The 20651-nt window shown below is 36.1% G+C and overlaps 1 protein-coding gene across 2 annotated transcripts in view; it reads right to left on the reverse strand.

Annotated features, from left to right (window-relative positions):
- Positions 1-3909: 3909 nt before the first annotated feature.
- The window catches only part of MYOM2 (myomesin 2), a 75684-nt gene continuing 58942 nt past the window's right edge, over positions 3910-20651 (reverse strand). For both annotated transcript variants that reach the window (XM_039715714.1, XM_039715713.1), the window contains 10 exons: positions 19352-19419; positions 15479-15592; positions 14092-14179; positions 10981-11019; positions 10194-10299; positions 8520-8683; positions 8159-8195; positions 8023-8045; positions 7150-7205; positions 3910-5323 (listed from right to left, as the gene is read on the reverse strand). In XM_039715714.1, coding sequence (XP_039571648.1) covers positions 4997-5323; positions 7150-7205; positions 8023-8045; positions 8159-8195; positions 8520-8683; positions 10194-10299; positions 10981-11019; positions 14092-14179; positions 15479-15592; positions 19352-19419 — 1022 coding nt within the window. In that variant the 3' untranslated portion in view covers positions 3910-4996. The remainder of the gene's footprint in view (positions 5324-7149; positions 7206-8022; positions 8046-8158; positions 8196-8519; positions 8684-10193; positions 10300-10980; positions 11020-14091; positions 14180-15478; positions 15593-19351; positions 19420-20651) is intronic.

Raw genomic sequence — 20651 nt, forward strand, 5'->3', positions numbered from 1 at the left:
TTTAAAATGGTAAAGAGCTGCTGAGCACAGGCTCAGTCTTTAACAGAAGCTGTAGTTCTTTCCATCTGCGTCTCTTCTCCATGCTGTGTGCACCACTGTCATTGTGTGGATAATGGCTTCCCACAGAGGCCCTCAGCAGGGTGGAGGGCAGATTCACTCTTGGGATGTGATGGTGCCTGGTGAAATCTGCATTGGGTAACCTTGCTGGATAATTTAGAATACCATGGGAAAGGCTTTAGCTGCAGCTGTTAACTTCTTAACCCATATCACTTCTAACTGCAGTAGAAAGTCTAAGTCTCTTTGTCCTATCAGATGTCAGCTGCACAACATGAATGTAACAGAGGAGAAACAATAACATAAAATGAAGTTACATTAACCTAAAAAATGGCACATGTTTATTACAAGTTAACAGTCCTTTACTGCACCCACAGGAAGTTGAAATGTTCACAAACAAAATGATGTGAAGACAAGTGCATTATTTTTAAAATACAACAGTCTGATAAACCTTGAGCTACCTGAGGACAAAGCTAGTACTGAGTTACAGACACATTCCAATGAGGAATTAAATATTAATCTAGAAGGCTAGTCATACTTTCTTACAGGTCTTGACATCACTGAATCTTGCAAAGGCAGTGCTGAGAGCCAGACCTGTGCTCCTTGCTCACACATCTCTTAATTTTAAATGGAATAATCTCTCCATAAAGACTGAATAAAAATTGTAGGGCATGGGCCTTACAGTATTGGAAACAATGTTTCAGAAACCTGTGGAAGTTGTTGTCTGAGAGAGGCTTGCATTCAGAGCTGGAACTCAAATCTTCCTTCATAAATACAGTTGATACTCTGGGGTTTTCATATCCTAAGGAGAAAACTTGAGCTAAAATGAGTCTTGCAATATTTTACAAGGCATGCTTAACCTCCTAATGTGTGTCATGAAAAGATTAAGAGGCAGTGTTATTGCTTGCAAAATCACCTGCTATTTCCAGGAAACAGTCGTTTGCTGGACCTGTCCTTGTCACTGGCATAAGTATAATGCTTTTAATAATCTCCCATTGCCTAAGTGATGTTTTTGCATCAAAATGATGGATATGCTATAGCTGGCAAAACTTTTTAAGATCTACTTATTTCTATCTTGTTCTTCTGCTGCCATCTAGAGGTTTTATTCTTGTATTTACCAAAAAAAAAAAAAAAAAAAAAAAAAAAGAGAGAGAATAAAGTGCTTTATTATATTGCAAAGTTGCCTTTAAAAATTGTCTGTACCTTAACATCACTTAAGGTGCTATTATCACTGAGCTTCTGTCTCCATACAAGAGCAGACTAATGAAGTGTGTACAAGTTTTTGAGCTGTGGGATGCAAGTGAGCCTTATGGGCTGAAGTAAGATTTATATGAGAGACAAGCACTGTCATAAAAAAAAAATAAATTCTTTTCCTCATAAAAAGCACCTGTAAATTTGCCTTAGGAGGAATTTTCATAAAACCTGTTTTTCAGCAAATAAACAGTAACATATCAAAGCAGCCTCAAAGTAAGCAGGTGCTTGGAGAAAAGGCAGCCTTGCCAACCTTGCAGCAGAATGCCAACATGACAGGCACAGCTACGACTTTGGCCCATCAGCACAACTGGCTGACATCTTATCTGCCTCCTGTGACAAGGCAGTGATGCTCCATTTCACACTAGCATTGCCCAGAAAAGCACAACATGGAACTCAGACAACACAAAACTCAACAGAAAAACATTGTAATAGAAACATTTCTTCTTAAAGGTAACAGAAACAGCCTGTTCACCATAATGGGCTCCTGGCTTTGTAAAAATAATAGATTCACATGCAGTATAAATGAGTCCATCTCCCTTGACCTCAGTGTGAATAGGTTAATTTGGCATCGGACCTGCTCAAGCAAATCTCACGTTCTTGTTTTGTCCCTTCAAATGTCTATTAATTAAACTAATGCTAATACCAGGTCTGTGGAGGGCAGGTGCAAATGCTAATATGCCTCACCATGTATTCAATCTGAATAGATTACCAGAGCATCATTTTTGACCCTCTGATATCCTCTGATTGGATTGCCTGTCCTGGCAACCAGGTGCACGTTGACTCTGAAAAGACAGTAGTCCCTTTTAAACAGAGTTGAACCAATTCATTTCCTGGAACTGATAACAAGATTTTTAAATGTGTACAAAGGAACCAAATGTACACTGAACACTGAAATATGTGAAAGAGTTTCTAGGAAGTCCTTAGCCTTTAGAATACAATGTTCCTGTGAATGATAATTTCTGTACTTCAGCAGAGGATTAGCTGTCATAATAAATTATTTCTGTTTGCCTGGAAGGAAATAAGTGAAACTTCCTTAACTAAGAAGGCCAGAAAAAGGTACAGCAGAGATGAGACTAACCTTGTCTCCTGAGCCCAAGGATACCTCTGAAAAGCTGCCATAACATGCAGTAATTTGATAGTGTCAGCTAAAATTAACCTGTGTATTGTAGAAGGAGATAAGAATAATATTAAATTCCTGCTGATACTCACTTTGTATGCTACAGAGACTGCCTCTGATGTTTTGTGAGCCTGCCATAATAAGATTTTGAAAATCTTAAATACCTTTAATAAGAAATTAGAGTAGAGAAGAAGAAAATATCATTTATTTTGTTGAGTCTTGCTGAAGTTCTTGTGATGACATATTCCTATAAAAAAAGATTTTCTTATTTTGACAGATACTCAGATGGTAAAGCCTTATTTTCTTTGTGTCCTAAAATCTCCTAACTTAACTACTTCATGTTAGTACCATGTTCTTCAGTCATTAAACATCTTGGACACTTTCATTCAATGACCAGGTGCAGAACGTGGCTACCTAACCACAAGTTTTCACCCAAAAAAACCATTTTTTATCACCATTCAGTATAAATCCTGGATGTTTATATTGTACTTAAATATAAACTCACAGATCATTTGCTCTAGGTACAAAAATATTTGAAAAATATTTTTATTTAAAATCAAATAACTTTTAATAAAGTGTGGTCAAATGCTATTTCCTTTCCAGAGCTGGCCTATTGTTTTGTATCATGACTACTTACAGATATCAGTGAGTTGCAAAGGAGGTTTGCAGTCTTTGGAGAATTTGAAACTACAGTGAATCCATCCTCATCATTACTTGGTTCAAACCATTGAGTTCCTAACTAGTTTTCACTACCGTGCCCTATTCACTACCTACCTTTACCCAGATAAGTAAAGTCAAAAAAAAAAAATAAAAAATCCATGGATGGGAAGGAGGAGGGAGGGGATTGCTGCTGCTCGTAGGTCTCCCAGATGTGAGCTCAAACCTACTGCAGCTGACAGATTGTGAGTTGGTTTCTCATTTCATCTGCTTTTCATCTTTCTCCAAAACAAAAAACATTGTGGTTCAAGTGAATTGGGTTCCAGACGAAGCAATGAAAGGTCTGTGTCACTGAAATGAAATTTGAAAAAAAAAAAAGAAATAGAGGAAACCCTGAAATTAAATTTCTTCTAAAACTGCCCATTTTCTTGTTGGTTTTTTTTTCAGTTTGTCTGCTACAGGGGGTGGGACAGGGGGGAGAGAAGTCAGAACAATTGTTTCTATATTTCCCACACTTAAGTTCAGAAGCTGAAACTCAGAGTGAGAGACTCAGCACCAGCTTTCAGCAGTGACCCCAAGCACATATTTCTAGTCTGTATACTTGAGCCAAACACTTTTATCCAGTTTCTTCAGTGAAGATTTTGCAGTGCCATTTCTTCACGTGACCCCTCTCCCAAGCTCCCATCTCCCACAATGCTCTCTTTTTATCTCATTTATCCTAGAGACTGCAAGAAGCCACAAGAGAGGAGAGCTGCCTTCAGTGTCTATCACAAGGGTTACTTACCATTAGAACTCTTTGCTGGAAGCTGCATAACAAAGAGCAAGACTTCTTCTGGGTACATAGGTGTTTTTTTATTGAACAGGGAGCCTGATCCCAACGAGCCATCCCCATAAACACCCAATTATGTATTATATGAGGGATACATCAGCAACTGGCGCCCATCCTATTTGAATGTTTCACAATAAGAATGTATTGAAAATTTTGCCTAGAAGAACATCACTTCACCCATGGAGGAGTTCCCTTGTTCTTTTCACTGAGAGGAGAATCAAAGACATAATTATCTTAGGTGACTGAATTGTGTACATATCTTCTGTTGCCAGTTTAAGCTTGACCTGTATTGTATAAAGTAAAATTAATGTTGCAAGTGCCACCCAGTGACTGTGATTAACCATAATTTGCATTCTTTATTGAAAGTCGATAGTCTGCATGCTACCAGCTGTGAAATTGTGCAATAAGCAATAATTAAACAATGAAGAAGAGTAAATAGAACTAGTTAGGCATGATTTGGAGTAGTGAGTAGCGAAGGTGACTTTTAAAGTTTTATTAGCACAAAGCAGGAAAAACAAAGTACAACCATGTGACCTATGGTTCAGTCAGTAAAGAGTGGACATTTGCAAATGTCTACTAAAGTCACACTATTGATAGAACAAGAGTATCACTACTGAAGCAAGACTATTCACTGAACTTACAGGACTAAGGACTTCAAAGCCAAAAGGACCATCTCTGAATATCTATCTAACAGCAGTTCACTACCTTTACTGATGGGACATTTGTTCTCAGAGGCTTGTTGGGTTGCTTGGACTTCGGAGTTTTTTTGCAGAGGGTTGACACGTGTGAAAATGAAAGTTTACTGTAGGTTTGTAGGTTTTGAAACTTGCCATTTCATATGGGAACCCCTGTCAGGAATTTGTCTTTTAACTGTTTGCAAGTCCTACTCTATTATATGCATTCAAAATGAGATTGTTGCAGATGTGTACAGCACCACAGCACAGCTACCTCCCTAAGCAAATTTAAAAACTCAGTTTTCCTTTGGACATTAACAATTAATTTTGTGTGCCAATAGCTGAAATACAGCTCATGTATTCTATTATGTTTGTCAAACACAGGGTGAAACTTTACTTGCTACAGAATCTTCATTTGCTCTCAGGTTTGAGGACTTCTTCTGATGGTGGTATTGGTCTGGGTTTAGCAAGTTGACCAGGCTTAATTTCAGGCATTTTTTCACCATGTCTGTACACACTTACAGTGACATCCACTGTTTCCCCACCATACTTGTTCTTGACATGGATGCTGTATTTGCCTGAATCTTCTGAAGTCACCCCCTTGATGGTTAAACTGGCGTACTTCCCTTGTTCCAGTGAAAATGCATAGTGCTCATCAATTTCAAAGGCCTTGTCATTCTTGAACCAAACCACTTCAGGGTCAGGATTTCCAAATACAGTACAGGTCAGATTCAGTGTCTGAGGGAGATAAACAGAAGTAATTTTGAGATCAGTATTTGTTGAACCTCTGTATTGTTTTTAGGCATTTTTTATTCTTAGCTAATTAAACAAAGACATGGTATCATATTCTTGAAGACTGAAAAGTAGAATCCCTAATATTTATTTTTCCCTTGATTCAGACTTTCCATCATCTCACCAGTAACTGTGATACAGTAATAGCCTCAGGGTTGCAGTGTCTGAAGATGGTAAGTTGGACTGGCATTGCAGTCCTGCCTGCAGGAGACTGCTGACAACCCATTAGTCTGACATGAGGTTCAGGCAATGATAGTTTTAAAAACATCCTTGAAGCTTCCCTGTACACAGCAGGGAGGAGAACTGAGCAAATCTTTTCTGACCAAGGCCTCCTGAGGTTATTGCTTGAGATGATTAAAAATAAAACCACTTAAAAATAGAATACATAACATGAATCACTGGACATCGATTCCAGGTGTGACTGACTGGAAAAGTGGAAATATTTTATGAAGAATAAAGAATACATAAATAGTAGTAAAGTGCTCTCAAAATCATAGAATGGTTTGGGTTAGAAGAGACCTTAAATATCATCTGGCTGCCATGCCCCTGCCATGGGGAGGGATATCTTCCACAGGCAGGGACACCTTCCACTAGACAGGGTTGCTCACAGTCCTGTCTAACCTGGCCATGTGTTACATGCATATGAAGCACATTCAGAAAATAGCTGACGTTATCTAATGAAACATCCTGGCAGCTTAGCATTTCTCAATGGCTGAACTGAGATTTAAGGAGCTTGTAAAATTTTCATCAGCATTCTTCCAAATTGTTATAGACATACTTGCTTGAACCCCATTTTGACCACCCTCTAAGTGTGTGTGTGCAAACTTCATGTATTTAGGTACAGTGATCACAGAAAAAATGAAGGAAACATCTGAGAAGCTGCATTGCTTACTTTGTTTACCTTTGCTGAAAACTTTACTGCACAAAATCTGGCCCTACATAAAGTCACCTTAAGAATTTAACATATGCAGAATTGTGTTAGGAAAGAAAAGGAAAAAGTAAACAGGAAATAATAAAACAAAGGAAAACCCTACTGTTAACAACCCCAAACTGACAATTTCTACCAGAATTCTTCCTTATATTCTCTCTACATTCCCCTTCAGGGAATGAACATTTTTGAAGAATTATTTTCTTGATTGACGATGACTGAATAGGTGTGATATAACTCAGAGTACAAATAAAACAGGAAGAAATTTTTGGTGATCAAAAGCAGCATATGTTCACAAATAGAAGTGGTCTTGCACAATTCATGCATCCAAAGTCAGAATGTTGAAGGAAGATTTACATACTCTGGGTACAATCTAGTGGCAAGCCAAGTCAGTGGGTATTCTTGAAGTGATATTGTATAGGAAGCAAAGTTAACAAATAGCATACAGGAACTAGACTTACTCTAAAATACTTAAAGGAATGATGAGGCAAACACAAAAATAAAATTTGGGGAAAATAACCTTGTATCTAATAGTGTGAGTTTTATTCTTTCAGTCCTTTTTGTTACATGGGCAACATTTAATTACTATTGCTTTCAGAAGTAATGTCATTTAAGAGAAATTAATAATTAAATCATAATAATTAAACAAGTTTTAATGTATTAGTATTAAAAATGTATCAGATCTGTTCCACAGTCATTCTAGATTACTTGGGTCTGTTCTACTTAGGAAATTATAGATTTGAACTAAAAATAAAATTATCCTCCTTCTGCTTTCAGATTTTATGAAAACTTTTGACATCAAAGCAAATCTCTCATTGGTCAGCATGACAAAAGCTGTCCTTACCTTCCCATCCATTATAGTAACAACATCAGGCAAACCACCAATGACTTTACCACGATCTAGAAGTTAAAGAAAAATATGGTGACCATATGAAGTTTAGAACTCAAAATTACTCATTTCTTAATGATTTTGAAGTCATAACTCACAGGGTTTTTTTGCCTTCTTTTTTTAATCTTTAAAAAAATACCATTTTTGTGATATTTTGGGAGGGGTTTAATGTGTTGTATGGTTCCTTTAAATTTTTTTTGTCAAGATTGTGCCACAGCATTCTAAACTGATACACATAACAACCTTGAAGTTACTGCTGAGATTGACAGCTTATGTTTTGGGCCCAGAACAAAGTAAGGAGGGTGCTTTTAGCTTCTTGGTGGTATCCCAAATCTAACGAAAAATTTGTTCTGCCATGGACTTTGTGGGCAGAAACATCATGTCATCATCAGGGAATTGATATAATTTCCAATACTCCTACAGTCCCTCACTGTAATGAGCTTCCCCACAGTCTGGGTCTCAGCAAGCAGTGCAGAACAGGCAGCAGCAAGCTGATGATAGATAGATCTCAATATTTGGTATTCTCAGCAGCTTTCAGACTCAACACCTCCTTGTATGACACACAATTCACACTTCACCAAATCTCTGCAGACACAAGAAGATACAATGAAGGCTTACAAAATATGTGAAGTGTTTAGTGTGTTTCCATTGCAATTAAAGACAACTAAATCCACAAATTACTATTGTTATTGCAATATTTTGTGCTAACAGAGGATTTCTGTAGCCACAGAACTCAGTAAAGTATGTCAGCATATCATGATCAATGTTTTAAAAAGAACATTAGATCACATTGTAAAATACCTATGATAAAATATAAAATAAACTTACTCTTCTCAGCAAAAGCAGCTGCCCTAAAGTTGTTGAGAAAGAAAGAGAAACATATAATGTTATGGATGAAATTAATAATAAAATATATTTTGACACTGTTGTTATAGCATTAAAATAGAAAAGATGCAGCACTTACTTAAGTCGCTGGAACTCTTCATATGCCTCATCAAAAGCTGTAACAAAACAATTGAGAGGGTGATTTGCCATGAACATAACATGCACTGGGGCTCAATAAACATTTAAACACATACCCATATTAAAACTTTTAAACCCTGCACAGTGTCACACAGTAGCACAATGAGAAACTGGACCCTTGAAAATTAATGCAGCTAGTGCTAAAAACAAATACAAGACTAAAAAGATAACAATGGTTATAAAAATCACCTATCACTGGTTTTGATCAAAGACTCTCTGTTTTTACTGTAAGTCCTCTATTTCCAATAAAATCTGCATAATCTATGAAAAGGCACAATACAAATCTGATCTTATCAATATACCTTGTCCAGACAGATCAAGTGTGCGTTTGTAGGATTCCTTGCTACCAAATATTTCAAAGGTGTAATTCCCCTTATCCTTTTCAGTGGGTTCACTTATCTGCAACCAGGCAACATCTTCTCCACCTCCAATCTTCATCTTTTCACCAGAAGAAATCTTAGATTCCCTGGGGGAAAAAAAAAAGGATTCATAGAGATGAGTTTGAACATTCTTTTCCTATATGTTGTCCATAGGTAACCCTCTACAAAAAGTCACAAATGATAACACAGTATTCCTAAGCTATAGACAGATTGCAACTAAAGGGTTCAATTTTCCAGAATACTCTTTGCTTCCAGGAAGGAGTACGAAACACTTTGAAAATATTATCTTGAACTTTCATTATGAAGATTCATTTGTTCACCCTTTTCTCCTTCTCCTGCCCTCCTCACACAGAGCTATGCTTATATCTTTGTAAGCATGCACATACATGACTCTGTGTGAAAATGCTTAGGGTTCTGTACACTTCATACACAGTAAAATATAATACATAAGGGTTGTAAATTATGGGCAAATCACCTTTTTTGATGAAGGAAAGATATCTTTTGTATTTGATTAACTTCAAAAATCAATTAACAAAATGTTTGTGTAAAATGACTCTTAGATGGTAGATTAGAATGTCACTTTTAAAACTGAAGCAGATACTGTAAAAGGCAGAGGCATTTTTTTTTTGTTTTCCTAGTATCACAGGATACTTTGTAAATACATAGTCTGAGATATAAATACAGGTGCACAGCCTTGCAGAAGCGCTCTTCCTTGAGTGTGATAATTGGTGCTCTGATTGTGTTCCTGTCTTCATAGAAAACATTGCAAATCTAGGACAACATATTGATAAGCCAGACTATTCCTGGCTGAGTCAGACCAGTCCATCGAGAAATGTGGAAGTTGAAACCTCTTGAAGAGTTTTAAAATCCTTTCAAATATTAACTGCAGTTTAAAAAAAGTGAGGGCTTGACATAACAAAACATTTGAACACATATTTAACTGTAAATACGCAGATTATTTGACCGTCTCCAAAGTCAAAGATTAATGTAACATGAAAGTGGAAAACTATTAGCAACTTTAAAGCTCATTTTCAGCCATATTCTCAGCTCTGAGCATTATTCTCGAGGTATTCTGCGCCCCATTGAATAGCTTTTCAAAGAGGAGTATCAAAATTAAAATATTTTGGGTTACTTAAGACTGTATCAGTTTGAAAAAAAATAATTCTAATACAGACTTTTATTAAACAGTGAGAGCAGATCCTTGGTATTCACCTAGAACTGGATGAGAGTTTCATGCACTTTAGAAAAAGGGCAGCCCTGAATCAGAAACTTTGAATCAGAAACTCCAAATATTTTGATATCTTTTAACCAGACAGATAATACAACAGAAGACAAACAGCCTTGTGTTGAATAAGAGAACACAAAGCAGTAGATTCCTTTTTTCTGTCTGTTACAGCCCTCCTGAGGGTGTTGGATGAGCCTTTTAATATTTATTTTACCTTATGTTCTTTCTATGTTAAAAGCGAATATATTGTTTTGGAAAGAGAAATGCATTAATATGTTCCCATTTATAAATGAATGCCATGGAATAGTAAATATTAAATTGCAAAGACAGCATTTTTTCTCAAGTAAAATTGAAAAAATATTCTCATCTACCTGTGGCACCAGCTGACTTTCATTTCTTCATTGTAGTATTTCAAGAAACATTGGAGCCTTATTCCTTCCTCAGTGCAAAGAATCTTCAGTGGAGAGGCTGTCTTACCTAGATTAAATACAGCATATGTGGATCAAATAGGAGAGACAGTGGAATGAATAGGAAATGGAGGAGTGGATTATTTGTGCTGTCTGGACAAAAGGAAATTCAAGACCTGGGTCATGATTTTCAAGTATCACAGAGACAATTGTCATACCTCTCAGGGAACTACTGCTGATTTATATCAGGCAAAAGTTCAGTATAAGTTTATGACTTTATTGTTATATACAAGCATCATGTCTGGCAAGATCCATTGTGGAATAATAATCTAATCATATAATTGCCATGAAAGAGTAGTATAATGATTCTATTTGCATAAAAATTTTATTCTTGTGCAAACCCTCTTCTTTAAGTGGAAAGAATAGCTTCTCACTGGGAACAGATTCAAATACCTTTTGAACCTCCTTTTCTTTATATCAAGGTTCACTTACTAATGGAAAGTAGGAAGAAAATTATTGCTGCAATTTCACAGTATCTAAACCAAACAAGCCAGGTGGAATAATACTTTGTTCCCTTTTAATAGTCACAATTAGCAAGGTCAACTGCCTGTTGAGAAAATTAATAATGTCCATAATAATATACCATTGGGACTCTCAGAGATTTCCCACTTAAAATAAAAGTTTTCTGTCTCAGCCTCATGTAACTACAAAATAAAAAACTACATGAAATTTCAAGACAGCATTTACTTACCACTCATTCCACTCAATGCTAGAATTATATCATCATAAACTGCAGAGAGAAAGGAAAAAAAAAAGAAGAAAATGTACCATCAAGTTTCAATCAGAATATAGCTTTTATGTTCAGTTTAATTAAAGAAATATGGGAAATCTTCATATCCTTAAGCAAAGAAAACCATTAAAATTGCAACAGGTGTACAAGACAAATTGGAAACTGTCTGTGTATGGCATATGAATTCTGTGCTATGTCACTCAGTATCTCAGTCTTTTGTGGAGTCAGCTGTCTGGTGCCAAATCTTTGTCTCTCTCCCTTAGGCCAGCAAAAAGGAAAAAAGTCATTAAAACTGAATAGCTCACATTCAAAGGAGAGTGCAGGTGAAAAAGAAATTATCTCGTTCTAGGTGAAAACAGTTTCACCTTCTCGCTGTAGGGTGGCATTTGACAGAAGTGAAGTCCTTTAACAGCAATGGAAATAAAGCAGGTATCATATCAAGCTTTTGAAATATCACAGAGATGACGGGTCTGTAGCAGGAGAGAACCCCGGAGACAGGGGCACAAGAGTGAGGGACCCTTTCATAGCAGAAGAATCGTATTTAGTGACACCATGTAAGATGAAAAGCAAAAGAACCATTGAAGTCTAAAGAATGCACAGTCAAGTCTGAAGGATGCTTATTCAACACTGATGGATTTTTATAAAAGCAGATGACAAAGAAATGCATGAAGTTCAGAAAATACTACTTATATACTTGTTCTGTATTGATCTGTATATGCACATTTTTGTCTCAGCTAAAAAAGTCATGATACAGTTCTATAATTCTTTGCAATCTCCAGGATGCTTGTACTGATACCTTGACATAAAGACATGAATTGTTTATTATATATACCTTACAGGACAGATGTCTGAGAAGGTAGGATTATGTTAACCATACTGTCTAAATGAGGCTAGGGGGTTTTTTTCTGAGACAATAATGGGCAGAATTTATGCAAAAGAAAAACGCCTGGGGGACTATCAATTGATAATACAGCCTTCTGCAATAAACAACAGCTTAATACATCAGCCTGATACTCATCTTTTCCTCTCATTACAGATACTTCCTCCATCTGCTGGAAAGGAATGTTAAGATTTCTGTTAAACTGAGTTAATTTTTTAACATGTCTTTCTCCTTCTATTAGGAGCCGGGCAAAAATTATGCATTGTTTAGTTCAAATGTCTACAGATGTGTTTGGGATGAATCTAGATTCACTTTGGCCTGTTTGGTGTGACATAAGCAAATCCAGAGAAGCACTCTTCACCAAAGTTAAGTAAAATTCACTCATGTTGGCAACAGATCAGTGTTTTTTATGCACTCAGAATCACAGAATATTGTGAGTTGGAAGAGACCTACAAGAATCTTCAAGCCCAAGTCTTAAGTGAATAAGATCCCATACAGGGATCAAACCCTTCATCTTGGCATTATTAACAGTATGCTTTAACCAACTGAGCTCATCTCAGGGTCAAAGTAAACAGACTATCTTTATGTGAAAAATATTAAATGTAAATAGAATTGCTGTATCTCACTGTGATATCTGATATAATGCAAAACCTTTTCTAAATGTCTATCATGCATCTATTTTAGATTATAGTCTCTTATTTGCATTTAACTTCATTTGAATGTCAGTGGATACTGAGCTTGAAGTAATCTGCCTCATAGAATAAGCAGTCTTCCCTGCTCCTGCTCAACTTCTCTTTTTATCCTTTATGTTTCAAGGCTAACTCCATCATTTAGGAGAGCCATTGTTTGGTTTAATAGTGCAGTTTTCATGGGTTTTTCATGGGTTGACATTTTCAAAGCCTCCTGGACCCACAGAATTAGATACTGTGAATTCTCTAAACAGGCATTTCACTGTACATTTCAAGCACAACGCAGTTTGCCATACCTGAAGTATAGTCACTGGAAGCCCTGACCATATGAGGGAGACTTACTGAAACTTTTGCTTATTCCACTGGTCAGGATACACATACACAAATCCACAGACTAAGGGAATAATATCTGTGTATATATCAAAGGACAGGAAGGGAGGTGGTGATTAATGAGAGTTAAATATTGCAAAGTGTGGGACCTGATCCTGACATAAATGGTATGGAATAAGGGACAGAAATTTTACTGGTTTTGGCTGGAATAGAGTTAATTTTCTTCATAGCAGCATTACGGTGCTGTGTTTTGGATTTGTGACTAAACCAGTGTTGATAACACAGGGAGGTTTTAGCTATTCCTGAGCGATGCTTGAACAATGTGAAAATCTTTATTTCTTCTCCTCAGACAGCCTCAGCAAAAGGAGCCTGGGGGTGCACAAGAAGTTGGGAGGCGACACAGCCAAGACAGTTCACCCCAAAAAACCTTCATACCCAAAAGACATTTCATACCATATGATGTAATACTCAGTATATAAAGCTCAGGGAAGAAGGAGGAAGTGAGGAGCATTTGAAGTGATGGTGTTTGTCTTCCCAAGTCACTTTTACATATGATGGAACTCAGCTTTATTAGAGACAGCTGAACACCTACCTGCCCATGGGAAACAGTGCATAAATTCTTTGTTTTGCTTTGCTTGTATACACAGCTTTTGCTCTACCTATTAAACCATCTCAAGCCAGGATATTTTTCATATTTCTTCTTCTAATTCTCTCCTCCATCTTACTGAAAGAGAGTGAGCAAGTGGCTGTGTGGGGCTACGATGCCAGGTGATGCTAACCCACAGAACACTTTTATGATTTAGTATCAGAAGGACTCTCAGTCCCCACTGAGAGTCCCACAGGTACATAGCACTTTGTTGCTTTAGGGTTTTTTGTAGATATTAAAGCTTAACAAACCTGAGAGAGAGTGATCTACAATAAAATGAAGTGTCTGTCTGGTTAGAAACGTACTTCATCTCCTGCCTATCAAAAAGCTAGAGATGAATCACAACAGTGCCCAGTGTCACCTCTCCTAAAGTGCTGATCTGCAGTTCAGGTCTCTATAACATAAGAGAAATGAAGTTCAAAGAACGCTAAAAATATATGCAAATTTGCCATTTGCAAGGATAGATCTTTGACACCTCTGGAGAACATGTGGAGATCATTATTCCATTACAGTAGACTGAATGTTACCTTTTCCTGCTAATTCAAGAGAAGATACATCATGACCTCTATCATCTGATAGTGTCGCCTTATAAACTCCTTCATCTTTGCGAGACAGCTGCAAGAAAAACACAAGATGTTTACTGACAAACTTGATAGTACTACATAGCACTAGATTTGCTCAACACCTGCACAATTTTCCAACTAAAATAACATACATTGTACTGTCTTCTGGATAAATAATCTTACCAGAGAGGAGATGGAAGCTGTGAATGGCTGGTTCATGCTTTTTTATGGAAATGCATTTAGTTCTTAAGCCTCAAATCTATTCTGATTTCAGTTCAATTTCCTCTAGAAACCATGAGGCTATTTGTTTCTTGTGCCAAAAAGACAGGATTGATCTTGGTCAGTAGAAATTACAAGCACTGTAGTAAGATGTAACATGGCATAACTGCAACCTACACAAATTTTAGAAATCTAATTTTTCTTCAACACATTTTTTTTTTTAATTATGTAAATCATAACAACAAATCTATATCCTGTAACATAGGCCCTTCATGCTTCTTATATTCTTGTATCTATTCTAAGTAAATAATTAATTCATTAACCTTGGAGAGTTTCTATTCGGAAATCTATCACAGTGATACTGCATTAAAGGCAGTAGGGATTTTGGGGGTTTGTGGGTTTAATTTCTTTTAAAACCTGCAGGAAAATATACAAACATTTATATACAGATTGGAGATGACTTAATGCTTAGACTTATACAAATCCAGAAGCACATAAATCACAGCAGAAATATAAAATTTAATGACAGGTAACAAGAGCAATCCAAGACAAGCAGAAACCACGCTTCTCAAAAAAGTCTACTCAAGAAAAATTAAGTCAGTATCCTCTTTCAAGGGAAATGAAGGAAGGAAATTAGAAGAATATGAATCCAATAAATAAACAGATGTAATGCACATTACTGAAAGCAGAAAATCTCATTCTGGGAGGTTTTGTCACTTCACAAAGGCAGCAGCTATGCAAGTTAAGGTTTCAGATAGAAGTCAGGTTATCATGTTTGCATAAAGATAAATCTTAAGAAGCCATAAACTTCAAACTCATTCATTTTAGGCAATAAAACTGAAACACTGTTAAAAATGAGGTGCTTGAACAAGTTGAAAAATTAAGGAGTAATGATAAAGAATGAGGTACAGGTCACCCAAGGACTCTGAAGCAACTTAAGCATGAACTCTTGAGCTGATTAAAGAAACAGATACTTTTTGCTAGTTATTCACCAGCTAATCAAAGAGTAGAAAATATGCTTTTTCTTACAACTGTTCATAAAAATCATGATAGGTGGCTTGCTGCTGTGTCTGGCAAATCTGTAGTATGTCAAGCAGAAGCTGTCATTTGTAACCAGCAGGCGATACAGTACCTTGGGAATACTGAGGTGACATTCTCCCTTCTGCAGATCAGGCAGCTCCTCAACATCAACCCCAGAACCATCCTTATACCACTTAAAATCAGTTTCCTTCTTTGTGTTTGCAACCTGTACAACAGAAAAGGCCCATAAGCTTGGCTATGTCCTGAGGAAATGTATTGCACTGTGGGAAGTCACACAGGTACTTTCAACATATGAAACCATTTTTTTAATAACACATGTCAAATAAAGCTAAGTAAAAAACCAATTTCAACCAAGTCCTACTAAGCAAGTCTTAGTCCTACAGTGTTTCTTTGCAGCAAAGTATACAGGTTACTACTTCAGAGCCCTGTAAAATCCTTAAAGAAAATCCTGGCAATCTCTTCCCTTAAATGGTTTTGCACCCTTGCTCTGTGCTTGTAGTTTGTCTAGAGATAGCTGTGGAAGAAGTATCTTTCAAATTAGAGCTCTGAACTCTCCTTTATCTTTTTGTGTTTGCCCTGTGACTCCAGAGAGTTGTAACATAGAACTTAGGCCCTATCTTCGTCTTTGGCCAATTTGGAGATTTATCCCAGCTACCTAAGCAATGTCTCCCATGGATAAGCTGCAGGAAGCAACTGAAATCACTATTCTGAAAGCATCCAAGACTTCAAAATTGTGAGCTGCACCAAAAATCCTTTTTTATTTTACCTTCTTCACTGAGTCCTAGGGGCCATACACAGACCTGAGGAATCCTACAAATTGCAGTCTCTCTCAACAAAAAGGGGCTTAACAACACAGTGCTTATGCAGAGCAGCTGTTTGACAGCAAGAATTTTGCTGTAGTAGCAGCAATTCATTGAAACAATGTTTAAATAGACTACAGCTGTACCTGAAGTACTGTTCTAATTTTGATATAAAAACTGTATATTGGATACACTTCAAGTACTGCTGGATAAATTACCTCAAACTGTGAATTCAAAGAAGCTAAAGGAACAGCTCTTTTTAGAAACCCCATATTTTTATACCCTCACTTTCAAAAACACTATGGCTTATTTGACATCACTATCCCCATACTCTTCTAAAAGTCATAAAAGTGCCATGGTATTTTTATGTGTAGCCTAAATTCCCAGTCATTGTGGCTTTGGTAGAAAGACAGAGTTGGCAAGATATTTCTCAGTCCCCAGGCAGTTGCTTTAAAAAGGCTCCTTAAAGAAACGGCAAAAAATGGAACAAATGGCTAGAGGGCAGCCAGGAACTTAATACAGATCTGCAATAGTTTTCAAGTGGCTTGCTTGGAGGAAAAATCATGCACCAATTTCTAACCCTTTTACATTAGAGAAGTCATTCCATAGATGAACAGCTCTATGAAAGCTCTCTGTAGAGGTAACAAATAAGAGGGTCTTCTATACTGATTCCTAGACACCTCTATCAAACATGCTCAAATTAATCACATCTATTCTTGCTCAATATCCAGCATAGTTGCTATGGATCTCTGACAGTATTTGAGATCACCACCCGGCCCAAAGCAATGACTTGCTGAAGAAAAGTGAGCAGCATTTTACATTTACCAGTAACTACAAAGTGGCTATTCCTGTAGTCCTATGACATGAGTGGCAATTTTATTTGAGCAAAGCCCAAAGGAACAAGCCTTTAATGCTTTTCAACAATTTTTCATCAAAGACTGTTAGCACTCAATCTGACAATAAATAGACTTCGTTTCAGACACATGCAATTTGCAGTGCTGAAGTTATTTCATGTTGGCATTTACTATGAAATGTTACATTTTTCACTGTTTAGCCACACACCAAAAATCTTGCTTTTAACAGACACAGTACAAATAAGGGCCAAAGTTGAGCAAGAACAAGTAGCTTCTGAATGTTCTGAAATTTAGAATTACTAGAAGCAAAATGACAGTAGTTGCTAGCATATGAAGAAAAATAAACACAAAACAAAAAGCAAAAATCAAACACCCTCAAATTATCTTTCACATGGACAACTGTGTTCCACTGACATTGAGGGGCTACAATACTAAGAACATGGTCATCAATCCCAGCTATTTCAGAATTAAATACTAAGTCAATCAAAAACTCAGCCAGGCCAAATCACATAGAAAATAAGGGATATGTGAGGTAATATTTGATATACTCTCTTTTATAACACAATCCACATTTCTACATCATTTCTGTTATGGGCCAGGATCATACAGTCAGTCCTTTGCCCTACACAAGCTTCCCATTGATGTGATTTCCTAACTTCCCTGTGCCATGAAACGGCCTTTAAAATAGTCAAGGTAAAATGCCCTCTCTTACAGATACTTCCTTCGCATTATCCCAGGCTATTAGAAGAGACAAAAACTCCCTTGACAATTTTTTTTGCAGAGGTGCAGTAAACAGAGCCTGGAAGAGACCTGCGTCAAGTATTACAATATGGCCTAAGATGGCAGAGATTATTCCTTGATTGTTTTTATTATCACAGAAATAGCATGGAGTGGCCACACTTCTAACTTGTTTGTCAGGTAGCTGGAGTTTGAAGGACAAACCCAGGCTTTGTTTTTCAAACTCTTCCTATGTATAAATACAAGTTAAACAGCCATAAACAACAGTTCCATGTGAACCTAACCACCAGTCACATACAAACAGTAACAAACATTATAAGGTCAATAGCACAGTTAAAATGATGAGTGTGCAAGCAGCCCACATCCTAGATTTCATTTACATAAAATGTTCTGACCTTGTGAACAAAAAGCACACTGGTGAAAAGCAAATAATCAGATGCTCAGCCTTTCACAGCTTCAGTGCTATAAACAGGCTTGACAGTCAGTGAAAGAAGGAAAATTTCAGATTAATTTGTAGAGAATTAACACTAGCATAACTGGTTCAGCAACATTTAATTCCCCATGTGAATGAAAGGATAAGCAGGGTTCATGCCTGAGGCACATGCATGTGGAGATTATAAAGTACTCCAGCCAAGGTACTGTGTTAACTAATGAGTGTTGAGCCCTAAAATGTGAGCACATGGAATGGCAGCTTCAGCACCAGGTCAGTTCTGCTGGGAATAACTTGAGGTTAAGGGTATCCTAGTTAATGAGTAGGAAAAAAACTGCCAGAAATGTGCATGCAAATTGCTCATAAAGAATGATTCAAGTTAGTCTAATTATAAGCCAAAAGTTTTTCAAAAGAAGATGAGAAAATTGATACAAAATAATCCATATAATAGGAAAAGAATGAAAAAGAGTTTGATCTCTGAATTCAATTTACTTAGTTTTTCAGACCTCTAATTAGTCACTCTAGAAGAGCAAAATAAATGAAAATTTATCTGTTCAGAAAGGCATTTAAAGATGTTAATAGCAGAAGGTACACTGAAATCCATACACATTATCATTACTTAAGATTCAAAAGTCATTAGCCAAAAACAATTTTTAAATCATCTTTTATAACCTTAATTCTAGAAGTCTTTGTAGCACATTTGATTAAAGTTGATTAAATAACAGACTCTTTGTTAGAGAAATAAGAAAACAGTAAAGAAAGATATTGAATTCTGGCTTTTTTTTAGCTATTTTTAAGGAACAAGAAAAGGGATGCATCTTAAGGGATGAATATTTGTGTAAATTATTTTTATGGCTCACAATTTTTATAAAGAATTGGACCACCTAATAATACATTTAGAAATTTCCTATATTTTTTTGTTTTCATTAACACTACTGCTGAATAATAGTAAGTGAGAAATTTTCATATTCAAATTTTCCAAATTTGAATTTTCCAAATTTTCCAAATTTTCAAAGAACACTTTATACAAGTTTTCATATGAAACTTTTGTTTTTAAAGGTATCTAAGTAATTTTTTGTATTTTTCTACCTCAATTCTTCATCAACATATTCTAAAAAATAATTTCAAGTGTATTTCCTTACCTTACAAGAAAGTAAAACTTCACATTCCTCTGTAACATTCCAATACAAAAACTCAGAGAAGTGAGGACCTAAGAAACAAAACAGTCTTAAAGCAACGTTGTAGAATGAAGATTATCAGAACAAAACAGTGAAAGAAAGAAAAAGGATGACAATTTCAACATTCTTACACAAGAACAAGAGGGAACTCCTGAACTACCCATGCACTAGAAGGAAAATCCTGCAAGTTTTTATCATACTTACCCAGTGTCTACATTACAGCTTAGAAACCTGAATCTGATCTCTGAATCTGTATGAATGGACTAATATTCCAAAATATAAAATGATGAGTGAGAAAAATTATTTTATTGAATACCTTTGTGCCAAATTGCCAATTAAGCAGAGGAAAAAAACAAAGTAGATACAAACAAGCATAGAAATAATGTATTTAATGTAAAAACAACATGACAAACATTTTTTGCCCAAATAATGTAAAGTTTAAAAACATGTTAAATATTACAGGCAGAACAGAAAATATTCCTTTTCCCCATGAAGGTCCCAATCCTGCAAAGAAATACATCCTGATGAAAATTTGCTGACATAAATACTGTTTTTAAATTTTTCTGTTTATTTGTACATGTACATGTCTTTATGTTGACAGGATCAGAGGCCTTAAGTCTGATACCTAAACCTAGGAAGTTGCAAAGTCCAATAGTTTGGTTTAAATAATTCAGTATCAAAAGATTTTGTCAGTTCATGCTGTAAATGGTATAATTTCTTTCCTAAATCAATTTTAAACAGTCTTCAAAAAATAGAATTACATTGCTTCTGTACAGAATCTTACCTAAGCTATTTAGGAAAAAAAAGCTTTTAATTATTATTGTAATTTTCATCTGGAATGCCATCTGCTTACAAGTGAAAATTACAAACTAGAGCTCAAGTTCAATTTTTTAAGGATTTCACAGGGATAAAAGTCTGGATTAGGTATCCAATTGGAATTTTCTCATTCAGCTGCAAGCAATATTGATAACGAGTATATAACAAACTCTACAAATGTACAGCAACTATGCAACAAATATACATTTATTTCCTGGAATTTTGCCTCAATAGAAACCATCGGGTCAAGCTTTTAATCTTCCTTATCTGGCACTACTTGTCTGTCTGTCTACTCTTCTGTCAATTATATTGAGCAGACAACTTGTATGCTTAAAACTAAATGTAATTAAATGTTTTGTTGGACCAGAGCCTACAGCAGGCACACTTCTCATAAATATTGGGAAAGACAACCACTTGTGAGAACTCCTTTTTTCTCTGAAGGTTCTGT

The sequence above is a fragment of the Passer montanus genome, unplaced genomic scaffold (assembly GCF_014805655.1).
Source record: "Passer montanus isolate IOZ18808 unplaced genomic scaffold, ASM1480565v1 scaffold34, whole genome shotgun sequence".
NCBI classification, from domain to species: domain Eukaryota; kingdom Metazoa; phylum Chordata; class Aves; order Passeriformes; family Passeridae; genus Passer; species Passer montanus.